This window comes from Carcharhinus amblyrhynchos, chromosome 1, assembly GCF_965287045.1.
Source record: "Carcharhinus amblyrhynchos chromosome 1, sCarAmb.v2.hapA, whole genome shotgun sequence".
Lineage (NCBI taxonomy): Eukaryota > Metazoa > Chordata > Chondrichthyes > Carcharhiniformes > Carcharhinidae > Carcharhinus > Carcharhinus amblyrhynchos.
The window spans coordinates 67281940-67299609 of record NC_137324.1 but is presented as its reverse complement, the minus strand read 5'-3'; the positions used below and the strand labels follow the sequence as shown (position 1 = coordinate 67299609).

Genomic DNA, 17670 nt, shown 5'->3' with positions numbered 1-17670 from the left:
CCCAATCTCCAGCCCCCCCTCACCAATGATGACCCCCACTCCCTCCTGACTCCACGCCCCTCTCAACTCCTCCAATCACTGGACTCCTCCAACCCTGACTAATTCCTATGCAGTGTGGCAGCAGGACCCCCACTCCCATCAATTGCCCCTAGGCCCTGCTCTCTTGGCACTGCTCCATGCCCAGTGGGCAACACCGTGCCCCCTGGGCATGGGTACTTTGCCCTTTCAGCAGTGCCAGGCGTACTGGCTGGCACTGCCAGGGTGCCCATGCCCAGGGGGCACCACTCCCGTGCCATGTGTCCCCCTGGGGAGGCCTCGATTGCCTCCCTCCTCACTCCAGCAGGGTCATCCTGCTAGTTCCCTGAAAGTGGGAAGCTAGTCTGAATCCAGCTGGAGTGAAATACTCCTGGCAGGGTGGAAGATGCTATCGGCCCAGAGAATTCAGTCCCAGGCCCGCTAATCACATTAAAAAGATATGTAAATTAAAATAAAATAACTCACCTGCTGTTCCCACGGTTTCTAGCGTGGTTCCAACGGCATCGGATATCCAGCACTGGGAGATGTGCGGGCAGCAGCAACGTATGTGCGAATCCCGCAAATCACAGAATACTACGGTGTAGAAGCAGCTCTTCGGTCCATCGAGTCTGCACCAACGCATGAAATGCCCTGAGCTGCCTACCTAATCCCACTTGCCAGCACTTGGCCCAAAGCCTTGAATGTTATGACATGCCAAGTACACATCCCAAAAATTAGCCCAGCGGGGTGGGAGAATTGCTCCCAATGTGTGGTTTTAAACAATGCCAAGTGTGAGTTGAAAAATAAACCAATGAGGCTTTGATCTTCACTGGGCAGTTGAAAACCCTATTCTCAGATTTACAGATACCTACAAATGATGTTTGCAAAGCAAGAACAAAGAGGATTGTTGTATGCAGGACTGAGGTTTGAAAATATGAAATAACTATAACTGTTGTCTGAAAAATATTTAGGGCCAAGCATAGGAATGGAGTCAACAAAAAAAGATACACACATAACATATGGTCATCTGGAAAGTTAACAACTTATATGGACAACATATACAGCCCTTTTCCGGACCACGTTATTAGTTCAAATAAACGTAGAGAGAGAATCTTGTTTATTTGACAATCTAAAAGTTTGAAAAACATCATTACACTTTCTCTCATATCCTTCAATTATTCAGTTATCAATTTTCTCTTAAAGTTGCTAAATTTGTCCACTTTCACTGCCTTCCAGGACAATCTGATGCATAGTTTGTAAAATAGTTGAGTCCAAACACATCATTCCCTGTCTTCTGAGTATGAGTCCATCTCCCCTCATTGTCAAATGTGTGATTATTTTAGTTTAATTTAATTATGCCCTGTAGAGTCCTGAATATCTCAATAAAATATTGTCTAAGCTTTCTTTGCTTCAGTTTCTATTTCTTTTTCCTGTAACTAATTCCTGCTGTTAATTGCTGCTCAATGTATTTCCACCATGATGGCCTCATGCAAATACAGTGACCAAAATTACACAAGTGTTTCAGGCAGGGTAGGATCAGTGCTTTGTAGAGCTTCATACTTGTAGAGCAAGTTATCCATAAGTACCCCAAATCTTTCGAGTGTTTCATGCCCTTTAGATTAATAGCATTTTGCTGAAACTACAAGAGGTAATTAAAGCAGCTCCAAGCAATTTCCAATCAAAAACAGAAAGCAGCAGCAAGGTTATATAAATCACATAAAGATTGAGGAATACCATATCTATTGTGGCTAACTCACCAATTCGATTTGTTCATCTATTATTTATATAAAATAATATACTAATACCAAATCTGCAAATGCCACAGATGTATATATAGTAAAAGGAAAAAAAAGTGTTCACACTCTAGTTCTCAAGGTTGTGACTTACATCCAAGACTTTTAACATACATAGATTTCAAGACTTTTCCATCACTGAACTGCAAGACAGTGGCTTTTACAGAATTTGTCCAGTCATGGTCCCTGAGTGTACTTTAGGTTAATAAAAAAAAACTTGTATTCGAGGGCCAAAAATTACGATTTGATTTACTTGCCATAACTGACTTGAAATCCAGCCAAATGAGGGGAATTTAAGACAGAAACAAATCAGCAAAAACACCATCCAATAATTAAAACTACAGCCAAATAACATTTTCCCCAGGTTTATAGCAGACTGCTTTTCAAACAATATTTTCCAGCAATTTGCAACATAGCACCAGCAACTCAGTAAATACAAATGCATTATTCAGAATTGTTTCTTTATGCTACGTCAATTGCAGCAACAATTCGAGGTGGCTACATATCTTAAACTACTGCTCACTACACAAACAGGATGTGATGCAGTAGACTCATGACTCATGGGGCGGCACGGTAGCACAGTGGTTAGCACTGCTGCTTCACAGCTCCAGGGCCCTGGGTTCAATTCCTGGCTTGTGTCGCTGTCTGTGTGGAGTTTGCACATTCTCCCTGTGTCTGCATGGGTTTCTTCCAGGTGTTCCGATTTCCTCCCACAGTTCAAAGATACATTAGGTTGATTAGCCATACTAAATCGACCCTAATGTCAGGGAATTAGCTGGGTAAATATGTGGGGTTATGGGGATAGGGCCTGGGTGGGATTGTGGTTGGTGCAAACTTGATGGGATGAACAGCCTTCTTCTGTACTGTGGGGATTTTATAATTATACGAGCAAAGGTTTGAATTCTGGAAAATGATGTCCCAGACTGGTGATTTAAAAAAAATGATTGGGAAATTAAACAAACAACAAAAGTAAACTAAAAGCATACTTAAGACAATGACAATATGCAGTATTATTAATTTTAAAGAATAAGAACATAAGAAATAGGAGCAGGAGTAGGCCATCTAGCCCCTCGAGCCAGCAACTCAGAATTCCAAACAATCTTCAGTGCTACCTCTTCCCAAATGGTTCCACAAAACTTTAGTTTTTAAATCCAGTTACAGTTACCGCATCAGGCAGTTACAATTCTTTGGAGTTGCTTCTAAGATAAAACAAGGCAGACTTTCTTCACAGATACTGTTGCTGAGAGTAAGCAGCTATTCCTGCTGCATATAGAGGTCTAAAAACAGCTCCATGCATAAGTTTGATTATCTCCTTAAATACAGCTTTTCCCTTTGATCTTCCATTTTCTGACTTAGCTTTTTTGGAACCCAGACTTTGTTAGCTTAATTTCAGCTTTTACAGTGTAATGCAAAGTACACTCACTTAATGATTATTCCTTCATGCCTTGTATCTCTTCATTTGAACCCTTATCTTATTCCAAATCCATTCACATTCTGTCCATCATTGTTACTAATTTGCCATTGGTAAACATCTGTTTGCAGTGTTACTAAGTTCATCGACATATCAAAGGCACGAGTTCCATTAACACAGCCATGTCGCCCCTGCGTGAATTAATTTACATTTTTCCACACTTTTTAAAATATATAACCAGCAGGAAATATTCCAACTTTTGGGATTTACGTGACATTTGCATGTCACCAATATTTTCCTGAACCATCATAAGATCAGGGCCATTAATGACACTGAATGGTATCAGCATTGCTGAATCCCACTGTCAGCACCTTCTGAATCCACAACCTCTACCACTTACGGTCAAGGGCAGCAAACTAAAAATAAACAAGTGTCTTATCAATTGCAAGAAAATAGACAAATAAAAATCTGTGAAAAAATGGAAAAACTCTCAGTATATAGAAGAAAAAGGCAGATTCTGTCTCCATCTCTCAAGTAAAAACTAAGCACAAAAATATTTTTCCTTCAAACTCGAAAAGTCTCAATTTCTACTCAACATAATCTAACCTATTCAGTCTTTACTATTTTACAGAAATATAAACACTCCGATGACATTCTGGACACCATCAAATTTGAGAATATCTTAAAAAAACTAACTTGCAAAACTTATGATAGATGCGAAGAATTCTAAAGATTGATTTGGTCTAATAACAATGTGACAAATCAATTGTTAATGTTATTTTCCAGGAGACTTGCTGCTGAAAATGAATTATCTTGGCTGTCATGCTGCAAACAGTGATGCCCATGAGTCAACCTGACCACTGTTCTTAACTACTCGAAGTTTCCCCCTCGCAAATTCCTCATAAACCTGCTGGTATTTTTTACAATGGTAAGTTCGAGGAGTAGCCTGTCATACAGCATGCCATTCTGTTTGCAGCTCCAGAACCCAGTCAATTCTGAAGCATGCATGGGTATTGCTAATATATAAGCTTTCAAGCGAACACATTTTTCAGCTTTAGTTTTAAAAATGATTTCTTTGGATGAGAGGCTGCAGCCACAGAGTTATGAAGCAATGATGTTAAATAAAAATATATATCAGGATCTCTTTGTATGCAGCATTACTACAATAATTGCTCAAAACATTGTTTGCTTTTCTTTATTTTTTCAGGCTATGTGGGTGTCACTGGCAACACTAGCATTTATTGTACATCTGTAATTGCCTTTGAACTGAGTGGCTTATTAAGCCACTTCAGAGGGCAGTTAAAAGTCAACCACATTGCTGTGGGTCTGAAGCCATGCGTAGGCCAGACCAGGTAAGGATGGCAGATTTCCTTCCCAAAAGGGCACTAGGGAACCAAGTGGATTTACAACATCCAATGATAGTTTCATTGCACCATTATTGAATCTAGTTTTCAATTCAAGATTTATTAACTGAAATTAAATTCCAGTAGCTGCCATGGTGGGATTTGAATTCATGTCCCAGTGCATTCTTAGGCCTCTGGATTACTAATTTAATGATGTTACCACACATCATTACTCCAAAGAAAACAGAAAGGGTTGTGTGGAATTTGAACTTGGGCCCTCGCATATGCTCACTCAATGAAAATCCCCAAGCAAAAATCATACTCATACCAACGAACAAGCAACAAATATTTGACAAAGATTTTCATAAATGTGTTGCTCCTTTAGGAAATCAAATAAAAGGCAACTTCTGAATTCTGCAGTATTCCTTTAGGAAAGCACAACATTATATGGGGAACATATAATATATGCATGGAGGAAATTATCATACAACACAGTCCTAGGAATTGAAAGTCACAGATATGAGTAATTAGATAAATGCATGAGTAACATATTTGTTCTTTAAACAAGTCTCTGTTCATTTTGCAGGTGTTAATCTTTATATGTCTATTTCATTATAGTTTTTGCTGATTCGGACTTTCTCGCTTGTTTCGGTTGGAGGGACTCTGTTGACTGATGAATATATGTTTAAAGAAAGAACAACAATGGGTAAGTATTAATAGACTATCTTTCTACTTTTAATTTAACTATTTCCAGCTCCAAGGCTCTTCCATTTCATACAATAATGTGGAATAGAAACTGAGCTCATATCTTGTTCATTGTTAAGAATCGGAAAATAATGTTTAAACAAATTCCACAATTAACTGCTGACTATGAAGCATTCTAAACTTACATGTTAAAAAGGCATACTCTTACCTTCCCATTCAGAAGGGATACTTCCAGCTTCATATTCCCATTCATTTGGATTGACTGCTTCAATCATTCTTCTTGAACGAATAGTCTGTCCTAGAACCAAGGACAAAAGATTAACGACCATACTGATTAATTTCCTTGAATTTAAATATTGAAAGACTGAAGCCATGGTTTTCATTGCCCGCTCCAAACTCTGTTTCCTAGTTACTGATTCCAACCCTCTCCCGAAGTCTGATATGAAACCAGTCTACTCGCAGCCTCAGTGTCCTTGAGGTGACCTTCTGACCTCACATTCACACCACCAGTAAGATTGCCAATTTCCACCTCTGTAACATCTTCCAACTTTGTTCCTTCTCAGCTTATCCACAGCTGAAACCCACATTCAAGCCTTGCTTACTTCTTGACTTGATTATTCCAGAACACTTCTGGCTGGTTTCTTACATTCTATCTTCCATAAACTTGAGGGTATCCAAAACTTTAGCGCTGATGTCTTAACTTATTCACCTATTACCCCTATGCTTGCTGACCTATACTGGGTCCCATTAAGCACTATCTTTAAAAACAATTTTAAAATTCCTATCTTTGTTTTTAAAAGTCTCCATGATCTTGCCTCTCCCTATCCATGCAATCAACTGCAGCTCCTCAACCTTTTGAGGTATCTGCAGTCATCCAATTCCAGTCTCTTGAGCACCCATATTTTACATGCTCCACTGTTGGTGCCTTCAGTTGCCTAGACCCTAATTTCGGAACAATACTTCATCCCTCTACTTTGCTTTCCTCCTTTAATAAATTTCTTAAAACCTACTCTTTTGATTAAACTTTTGGTCAGCTCACTTAACATTGTGTGTGGCTTGGCATCATATTTTGCTTTATAATAGTCTCGCAAAAAACCTCATCATATTTTATTATGTTAAAGCCGCTACATAAATCTAAATTGCTGTTGTAAGTGCTAACACCTCAAAGAGCAAAATAAAGCTATTATTTCATGCCTCTCCCACCCCTCCCTCCCACACTGAACTGCATGGTACAAATCCAAAAGCAAGCCATTTTAGAACACAATGCTAACACATTAGTACAACAGTATAATACCCAGCGTTTATCACTGACATTTGTTTAATATTTATTGTCACAAGTAGACTTACGTTACATTGCAATGAAGTTACTGTGAAATTGTGACATGTTGGGACCTAGGGTACCTTTGATGTTTTACATAAGAACATAAGAAATAGGAGCAGGAGTAGGCCATCTAGCCCTTCGAGCCTGCCCCGCCATTCAATAAGATCATGGCTGATCTGTCGTGGCTCAGTTCCACATTCCCGCCCTCTCCCCATAACCCTTAATCCCCTCTCTTATCAAAAACCCATCAACCCGCGTCTTAAAAATATCTAGCGAGGTAGCCTCCACCACTTCAACGGGCAGAGAATTCCAGAGATTCACCACCCTTTGAGTGAAGAAGTTCCTCCTCAACTCTGTTCTAAACCACCCCCCCTTTATCTTGAGGCTGTGCCTCCTAGTCCTACTGTCCTTTCTGAGCAGGAAGAGTCTCTCAGTTGTTCTATTGCAGTTTTAGTGCAAAAGCAAGTAGCCCAGCACGGAAATCTATTGAAATATATCACATGGCTAACATGAAATAAAAAATATTATATATTGTACTGAAACTAAAAGATACAGATCTCATAAATACATTTGTAATATAGTCTGCTGATTACAGTTGCATAAGATACAAGTAACTTCCTGTTATTTCCTCCCTCAAATCTCCTATTCCCAGATATAAGATTTGTTTTCTTTTGCTCCATGTTCCATTAGGAATTGGAAATGTTTGCTTAAAATGTTTATTTGTTTATCTTTTCTTTGGTTGGATTAATTAAAATTGATTGTAGTGCCTCTTCATTATAAATACCTTACGATCTTGCTCCACTTTCACAAGCTTTCCTCAGCTATTCAGATAATTACAGAAGGTATTTATTTTCCTTACTTTTGAGTTTGAAGTTATTTCTTTCTGCTTTGGCATACAAGTGTCTTTTTAGGTGCTCATGGTCTTATTGGGGTAGTACAGTGCATCAACCAGAAACATTAATTCTCTTTCACTCTGCCCAGATGCTGCTTGACTTCAGTATTTCCTGCTTTTAGGTAATTCTTCATAGCTTGAACTAGACTGACTGACATTCTGGATTAAACTGAAGCAGCTCATAACCATCCCGCCTCTAATTCCACTGTAATATTAGTTCGCCCCAGCTCCTCACCTAAACACAACCCAAACAATGGTGTTGGCTCAGAAATTATATGTAATTCCTGACACTATAAAAAGCTGAAAGAAATAAAAGCTCTTCTGCCTGCTGGTCAAGACCCACAGCTTTTGTTTTTAAAATGTTTTTTGTCTGATCACACTGCAGTTCCCTCTGGGTGTTGCAGTTTCACATAAGCAAGTGAAAACTGCTCCCTACACAAGCAACCCACAGGCAAACACCACTGTCAAAAACAGCTAGAAGTTCTCAGTACCCAGGTCCAGGTGAAATTTCTAATTCAACTGTCAGGCTACAAACAAAAGGGCAGGCACATCAGTGAAAAAATTATTGCAGATATTAGCATAATGAATTATATTGATAAATCTGTGGAAGAAATTTTGTGTAAGGAACTTGCTGAGTAAATTGATGGATTTTTTTTGGTACATATTTAGCTTGGTGGATGGTATATTTATGGAGGGGGGGGGGGGGGGGAAATCAACAGATTTGATTTGTTGGTTTTATTGACCAGTTTCTCTTTGGTTATTTTTTCTCATCTAGGCAACTGGCTGCTGAACAGTAGTAGTGGATAAATGGTTATTTCAGCACAACACAATTATTTTACCCTGTAGTAGTGACATTTTACAGGTCTGATGCTATAAAGTATGATTTGTTTGAAAAGGTGAAATGTATTAGATGATTTTTAACTACATAGAGTGGAATCATAGAATAGTAACACCACAGGAGGCCATTTGGCCTGTTGTGTCGACTGGTTCTTTGAAGGTGCCATTCCCCAGCCTTCTTCTTGTGGCCTTACATAGTCTTCTTAATCCAATTCTCTCCTGGATGCCTTCATTACCCGGAAGACCCACCCACACCCCCCCAACACACCCCCACCTCCGAAGCCTTCACCACACTTCCAGGCAGTGCATTCCAGATCCTAACCACTTGCTATGTCAAAGTTTTCCAGCAAATCTATGCATAGAAGTTATAACACTTAAATTGGCAATCTAGTCCAACTAGTATATAGCAATATTTGCATCAACATGAGCAAATAGCCTTAATCACATTTACCTGCCCTGTTCCCATATCTAGTATAGGCATGATGGGCCAAATGCATAATTTTGTGGGAAGTTCCTATTAAAGCCAGCTCCAATTGATATCATTTATAAGAATAGGAAGAAATAGAAGCAGGAGTAGATAATTTGGCCCCTTGTCCCCGCTCTGTCATTTGATAAGATCCTGGCTGATTTGTGGTCTTAACTCCACTTTTTTTCCTGCAACCCTCTGTCCCCCCATATAAACTGTAAGCAAAATCTGTCTAACTCAGCCTTGAATATATTAAAACAATTATTCTATTTGTAGGATTACTCAATATTGAAACACAGTTTAAGTCTCAACAATAATATTACAAACAATTAATGTTCTTTTGTAAACACAGACTTGTACTGACATTGATATGGAATTTAAGACTGCATTGACAGTTGGACCTAGTACAAATTTACCAAAAACGTTCAAAAAAATCCAAAATTAAACAGTTTTCAGGCAAACTAAACAGTAATGGACACCAGGAAAGAACCAAAATTCCATTTTCATCTCAAGTTTTAAATGACTGCAGTTGCTTAGATGTAACTGATTTAAGACATGATTGGAATAATTTGGTTAAGTTCCTACATAGTTGATGGTAGGGCATTGGGGGAGAGTTACAGAACAAAGATTGAGGAAAATAGCTTCATAGCTCCTTGAAAGTGGAGTCACAAGTGGGCAGGGTGGTGAAGAAGGCATTCGGCATGCTTGGTTTCATTGGTCAGAACACTGAATACAGGAGTTGGGACATCTTGTTGAAATTGTACAAGACATTGGTAAGTCCACACTTGGAATACTGTGTACATTTCTGGTCACCCCATCATAGAAAGGATATTATTAAACTAGAAAGAGTGCAGAAAAGATTTTACCAGGATGTTACCGTGACTTGATGGTTTGAGTTATAAGGTGAGGCTGGATAGACTGGAACATTTTTCTTTGGAGCGTAGAAAGCTGAGAGGTGATCTTATAGAGGTCTATAAGATAATGAGGGGCAAAGACAAGGTAAAGAGTCAACAGCTTTTCCCAAAGGGAGGGGAGCCTAAAACAAGAGGGAATAGGTTTAAGGTGAGAGGTTATACAAAAGGGTCCAAAGGGGCAATTTTTTCACATAGAGGGTGGTGAATGTCTGCAACGTGCTGCCAGAGGTAGTAGTTGAGGTGGGTACGATTTTGTCTTTTAAAAAGCATTTAGACAGTTACACGGGTAAGATTGGCGTTGGAAGGTAGGTCTGCTGAGGAGCAGTGGAGGATCTTTAAGGAGATCTTTCTTGGTGCTCAGCAGAAATTTATTCCGATGGTCAAAAAGGACAGTAGGAGGAGAGGTAATAAGCCGTGGATAACGAAGGAGGTGAAGGAAAGTGTTAAATTAAAAGCGGAGGAATTTAGAGTAGCTAAGAGCAGTGGGCGAGAAGAGGATTGGGAAAGGTTTAAATGTCAACAAAGATTGACAAAGAAATTGATAAAGGAGGGTAGGAGAAGCTATGAAGCTGGGCTAGCACTTAATATAAAAAAGGATAGCAAGAGTTTTTATAAATATATAAAAAGGAAGAGGCTGGCTAGGGTGAACGTTGGTCATTTAGAGGATGAGAAAGGGGAGCTAGTGGTAGGGGATGGGGATATGGCTAAGGTCTTGAATAACTTTTTTGTTTCTGTCTTCACGGAGGAGGACGTGAATAATTTGCCGGGTGTTAGCGATGGAAAGGTGGTAGGACTGGAGGGTCTTAATGACATTACTGTTACTAGAGAGGTGGTGCTCGACAGACTGGAGGGGCTGATTGTGGACAAGTCCCCAGGACCGGATGGAATGCATCCGAGGGTTCTGAAAGAAATGGCGGAGGTTATAGTGGATGCCTTGGTGGTTATTTTCCAGACGTCGCTGGATTCCGGGGAAGTGCCGGAAGATTGGAAAACGGCTAATGTTACGCCGTTGTTTAAGAAGGGTGCCAGGCAAAAGGCGGGGAATTATAGGCCGGTTAGTTTAACGTCTGTGGTAGGTAAAATGTTAGAATCCGTCATTAAGGAGGAAATTGCGAGGCATCTTGAAGGGAATTGCTTGATAGGGCAGACGCAACACGGTTTCATTAAAGGGAAGTCGTGTCTGACAAATTTACTGGAGTTCTATGAGGATGTGTCTAGGGCAGTGGATAGAGGAGAGCCGGTGGATGTGGTCTTTCTGGATTTTCAGAAGGCGTTTGACAAGGTACCTCACAAGAGGTTACTGCAGAAGGTCAGGGGACATGGAGTTGGGGGTAGGGTGTTAGCGTGGATAGAGGATTGGTTGTCAAATAGGAGGCAGAGAGTGGGGGTCAATGGGTGCTATTCGGATTGGCGGTTGGTGACTAGTGGGGTGCCCCAGGGGTCGGTGCTGGGGCCTCAGCTATTTACCATTTATATAGATGATCTGGAGGAGGGAACCGAGTGCAGGGTGTCGAAATTTGCTGATGACACCAAGATTGGGGGAAAGGCAAATTGTGCGGAGGGTGTGGAGAGTCTGCAGAAGGATCTAGATAGGCTGGGCGAATGGGCCAGGAAATGGCAAATGGAATTTAATGTTGGCAAGTGTGAGGTGGTCCACTTTGGTAGGAAGAATGGTAGGAAGGACTATTACTTACGTGGCAAAAAACTGCAGCAGGCGACGGTGCAGAGGGACCTCGGGGTCCTTGTGCATGAGTCGCAAAAACCCAGCTTGCAGGTGCAGCAGGTGGTCAGGAAGGCAAATGGGATGCTGGCCTTCATAGCGAGGGGGATTGAATATAAAAGTAGGGAGGTCTTGCTGCAGCTGTATAGGGCATTGGTGAGGCCGCAGCTGGAGTACTGTGTGCAGTTTTGGGCGCCGCACCTGCGCAAGGATATTTTGGCCCTGGAGGGAGTGCAGAGGAGGTTTACTAGGCTGATACCGGAGTTGAGGGGATTGAGCTACGAGGAGAGGCTGAATAAACTAGGCTTGTACTCGTTAGAGTTGAGAAGAATGAGGGGAGATCTCATTGAGACGTATAAGATGATGAATGGGATGGATAGGATAGAGGTGGAGAGACTCTTCCCGCTCAAAAAAGACAGTAGGACTAGGGGGCACAGCCTCAAGATAAAGGGGAGGCGGTTTAGAACGGAGTTGAGGAGGAACTTCTTCACTCAAAGGGTGGTGAATCTCTGGAATTCTCTGCCCGTTGAAGTGGTGGAGGCTGCCTCGCTAAATATTTTTAAGAAGCGGGTTGATGGGTTCTTGATAAGAGAGGGGATTAAGGGTTATGGGGAGAGGGCGGGAAAGTGGAACTGAGCCACAACAGATCAGCCATGATCTTATTGAATGGCGGGGCAGGCTCGAAGGGCTAGATGGCCTACTCCTGCTCCTATTTCTTATGTTCTTATGGTGTAGACGGATATGGGCTAAACGCAGGCAATTGGGATTAGCTTAATGGTAAAAACTGCAAAGCATGGACAAGTTGGGCTGAAGGGCCTGTTTCCATGCCATAAATCTCTATGGCTCCCACTGCAAGTTCCTCTCTGGCCCAAAGCAGGTGTCCCGAACCTGGCATTGGACAGGCAACACAGCTATCTGAACTCTGGCTCTTTGTTGCAGAGAATAAGGTAGGAGGCTACCTCGCTAAATATATTTAAGACGCGGGTAGATAGGTTTTTGGTAGGCAAGGGGATTAAGGGTTATGGGGAGAAAGCAGGAAAGTGGAACTGAGCCACTTCAGATCAGCCGTGATCTTATTGAATGGCGGGGCAGGCTCGAAGGGCTAGATGGCCTACTCCTGCTCCTATTTCTTATGTTCTTATAATGTCACTTTCTCTCACTTTCTTGTCCCCTACTATCATTGCATTATTTTGTGCTCCCCCACAACTTGAATGGCTTCCTGTATCACAGTGGCATGGTCAGTTGGCTCATCCATCTTGCAGCCCCCACTCTCATCCAAACTAGCTGAGAGAATCTCAAAGCTGATGGACAATTACAAAGGCTAACAATGAGAAATAGATAAGAGTCAGCACTGACCGCCAAAGGCCTACTGTCCATCAATGTCTCGTCAGTGAATATGCACCTAGGAGTTTGTTCCAATTATTCACCCCTCAAATTCTGGCCAAGGTGGGGTGAATGTCAAGGTGCTCCTTTACATACCTCTGATTGCTACTATGCTTTGACCAGGGGCTTGGGTATGCTGCTTTTAGCCTAGGTACTATGATACTACTTCACTGCACTCTGGAATAAGCGTGAGGGAAAATGTTTGAGGCTGAGACTTTTTTTCTGTGAACCTGCCAGCACCAGGATTCTAGCATGCATCAGGAGCTTGTCCAGTTGCCAATTACTCTGGGGTTTGTTATTACTCCAGAATATTTTGATGCTGTAAACAAGGGGTTAATTATACAAGGAGTGGCAGTATATGGGATTACTCTTTTATTCATGTGCAAAATTGTTTCACTTCTCTGCATTGACTGCATTGTTGAAAGGCTTCTAACATATCTTACCTGTTCTGCTCTCCTCAGTTGGAAATGCACTTTAGTTCAGAACTCTGTTAATTGGTCCCCAGAATCATGCTTCTGACTCCAATCCACCGTCAGAACCCTCACCAGCAGAGCTTTTTATTTTAATTTTCCAACCAGCTTGGAAGCTGGTGGTTCTGAATCTCACTGCCAGACCAGCTTGGATCCTCCCTTCTCCTGACTGAGTGCGCTGTGGCCCAGTACAATGTATTTAAGTGCAACCTTCCCCACTCCTCCCCAGTGGAGCCCTTGCCCTCCAGCCAGGTTCCCCCTTCCCCAATACAACTTTAGCCTTGCATCCCATTAAAAGTGACCTCTGCCTTATCGAGATCTGGTAAGTACAGACTGCCTATGACAACCCCTGAAAGTGATGTGGTGCTGCCTGCAAACTCTGGCACTGATTCATGTGAGCGCTGCACGATGCAAGGTAGGTGAAAGAACCTTGAAGTCATGAGTGAAGTGCAGGTTGCCAGTTGCATGTTCCTTATATATGGTTGTGAAAATGTCATTCTAATTGCACGATGTGTCCGGATGATCCAGTGTGGCCTTTTGGAGACAACAGAAGCAGTTGATATTAATTCATTGAAATTTGATTGTCAGAAAATAACATTTTGGGACACAGAATAGGAATAATTTGAGCCAGGATACATGGTAGATACAGTGTTTTTCCTGGGAGGAACAAGGTGACTTTGCACCAAGTGCTCCTCACTAAGATTTTCTTGGGAATAATGGAGATTGATCATTCCAATTAGCCAACAGCTCCATTATCATTTTTACCCAGAAATTATCAAGATCTTAGAAAGTAAACAGATCAATCTTGATCTTACCTCATTTAGTAATTCCTATTTTTACAAAATCTCACAATTTACTTCAGTTTGAACAGTGCCCAGAAGTTCATTATTCGGTGAACCTTGTTGTTCACATTGCCGTGTGTCAAAACGTTACATCTGAAAATAATTCTGTGATTCCACTTTAAGACATGGCAATTTGATTAGATAACTAATGAGCAGTACCGACAACTGGTGTAAAACTAAAGACAGTAAGCAGTCTCACAATACCAGGTTAAAGCCCAACAAGTTTATTTGATAGTAAACTCACAAGCTTTTGGGGTTTGCCCGTTCGTCAGGTGAGTGGAGTGTGGAACTGGTGTTGTGAGACTTCTTACTGTGTTTACCCCAGTCCAACGCTGGCATCTCCACATCGTAAAACTAAAGGCCAGATAGTGAAAGCTAAAGAAGGAGGGGATAACTACAACCTCAGAATGTTGCATTATAAATTTGGCTTAAAGCTTGTCTTAATAGCTTCTGTGCTATTTCCTTTGTGTGCCTCTGCATGAGTGGATGCACAGGAAAAATAGTGGAACAAATTTAGAGAAAACAAACATTTTGCAAAGGAGACCAAACAAAACCAGAGAACGTCTCAAACTTGCCACAAATTTCAGACCTTTTGCCAGATATGAACTGGTAATGCAATTGTTCTTGCACTGTCATGCACTGGAGAGCAGAGGAGAGAATGTCTTGCACGCAAGCTTATGGATTGTCTAGGGAACTAGTTTATCTGAATGAACATTTAAATGCTATGATTGCCTGTTTCACTCACATGCACTGATTTTTTTGACTGCTTTCCCATAGTTTGAGAGCTTCCACTGTCAGCAATTTCCAAAGTAAAAAAAATTATTGGATGTATTTATCAATGATTTAGGGACTCACCTCCTAGAACAGAGCATGCACATGACATTTACTGAAACCTTTTTAAGTGGCAGTAATGTGCACCACCGATAAATTCATTCAGAAGCTATAGTTCTGAGGATGCATGGGTGTGGTGTACAAAGGAAGTGCAACAATTTTCACTTTTGTTTCCACCTTCATCTGTTTCAATGGGACAAACTAGACTTCACAGAAAACTGGCTACGGAACAAATTAATTTAAATACCTAAATTATTTCAGATTCAAGTTTAATTTATTCAGTTTTGATAAACAGTCAAATGAACAAAAGCCTCTTAACAGTAGGTCTCAGAACGTAATCTTGGTCTACACATTGGGAATAGTGGCATGTTAATGAACCAGTAATTCAGAAATCTGCTTCAATTACGTGGAGACAACAGTTCAAATTGCAAGGGGGCAACTGGAGAATTTGAATTTGGTTAATCAAAGAAATCTGCAATAAAAACCTAGGATCAAAAATGGTGATTATGAAAGAAACTAGATTGTCTTAAAATCTCATGTGATTTACTAATGCTTTTTTCCGGAAAGAAATCTGCCGTCCTGTCTGTCCTGTATATGACTACAGACCTAGAACTAAGTAGTTGACTCTTAATTGTCCCCTAAAATGACCTAGAGAGCCACTCAGTTTGAACAAATTGCTACAAAGAACTGCAAGAATAAAACCAGATGAGTTGTCAGCAACCACGTAGGCACTGGACTTGTGCACGACAAAGGTTTGATTTGATTTATTATCGTCACATGCATTTACAGTGAAAAATATTATTTCTTGCATGCTACACAGCCAGAACCATTCATAGAGAAGGAAACAAGAAAGTGCAGAATGTAGTGTAACAGTCATAGCTAGGGTGTAGTTGAAGATCAACTTAAGGTAAAACCAACCCAGTAAACACTGCAAAGTCCTCCCCATTAATATCTGGAGACCTGTGCCTAAAGTGGGAGAGCTGTCCCATAGACTAATCAGCAACAGTCTGACATAATCATACTCTCAGAGTCATACCACATACTACCCTTTCTTAGCTATTAATCAGTACACCTTTTAATTTGAAAACCACAGGAAGAAGCACTAAGGATAGCAAGAGCAAAGAATGTGCTCAGTGGAGATTTCAATTTTTTTGTAATTCACTCATGGGATGTGGATGTCACTGGGCTAGGTCAGCATTTATTGCCCATCCCTATTTATCTTTGAGAAGCACTTTCAGTTCAGCAGCACTCCTTGTACTGCAGATTTACACAGTGCTGTTAGGATGGAGTTCCAGGATTTTGACCCAGCAGCAGTGAAGAAATGGCAATGTAGTTCCAAGTCAAATGTCTATACGAGGTGTTGCTTGGTAGCACCACCGCCACTGGCTGAGTTATGAAGAACATAGCTTGCAGCTAACCAACATGAGAGAAAAACTTATTACTCTCATCCTCACCAATATATCCATTGGAGGTGCATTAGTCTATGATAAAATTGATAGGAGTAACTGCCACACAGTCCTGTCAGCACAATGATGACACTCTCCATTGTGCTGTGTGGCACTACACCAGTCTAAATGGTATAGATTCAGAACAAATGCAGCAGCTCAAAACAGGACACCCAATAGATGCCCTAGATCATCATCATCAGCAGCAGAATTCTATCCCACCACAAAATGTAACCTCATTACCCAGTATATTCATCATTACCATCACACCAGGAGACCAGACAGGGTTCACCGAGGAATGTAGAAGAGCTTGCCAGTTTTACCACCAGATATGCAGCACCTAAAAATAAAGTACCAAATTGGTGAAGCTACAACACAGCACTGTATGCATGCTGAACAGCAAAAGCAGCGTACAATAGACAGAGCTAAGCGATCCCATAATCAACTGATCAGATTAAAGCTCTGAAGTTCTGCCACATCCTATCATAAATAGAGGTGGATGATTCTAGAATTAAAGGGGTGAGAAGGGTTCATGAGCATCCCCATCCTTAATGATGGTGCAGCATGACAACCTTCAACTAGAGTGGATGATCCATTTCACTTCCTCCACTGTTAAAAATGAGCAATATACTTACAATGCAGTCAGACACAAAAATACTATATACATGTATCTACACACAAATACATATGGATGATTCAGCTTGAAATTGGTAAAGGAATAGGTTACTGTTGCAAGTTTTGTTTTACTGGAAACTGCTAAAGGATTCATTTCTCTAGAAACAAACTCGTGAAATGTTTATTCTTCAGTGTTGACAGCTGTTGCTCACCTGGAAAGGAGCGACGGTCAAATAAGACCTCTGCAACAGTGAAAGAGAGCAATTGCTAGATATTTAAAACAAATAAATGTAATAGAAAATTGTGTTGGGCTTTTTATTTAATCTGGTTTAATTAAGATGTTTGCTGAAGTGCAAAAGTACATGAGTGTGTGAAAGTAAAATACGAGTTAGTGAACAACATGGTTCAATAATCTAGTCCCAAATAAGAAGAGCTCATTAACAGGCCTTTCTGAACAGCTTTGAATATAAACAATTGTACTGAAACAGACACAAATAAAGAAACTCTGGGAATTAGTTTAACAGCCAAAGATGGAATGTTCCTGGGAAGGATGCAACTGATCAGGGAGAACATCCAGGGATGGAGGGAAGGAAAAGACAATATAAAACCTAAAGAAGGTAGATGACATTAAAGGGTACAGTTTCACTAAATGACTTAAAGAACTCAA

General features: G+C 40.8%; 1 protein-coding gene across 1 annotated transcript in view; it reads right to left on the bottom strand.

The window, feature by feature from the left end:
• ndufaf2 (NADH:ubiquinone oxidoreductase complex assembly factor 2) overlaps positions 1-17670 on the bottom strand; it is a 123221-nt gene that overhangs the window by 51603 nt on the left and 53948 nt on the right. Inside the window, exon 2 of the mRNA XM_080186374.1 lies at positions 5476-5565. Coding sequence (XP_080042500.1) covers positions 5476-5565 — 90 coding nt within the window. The remainder of the gene's footprint in view (positions 1-5475; positions 5566-17670) is intronic.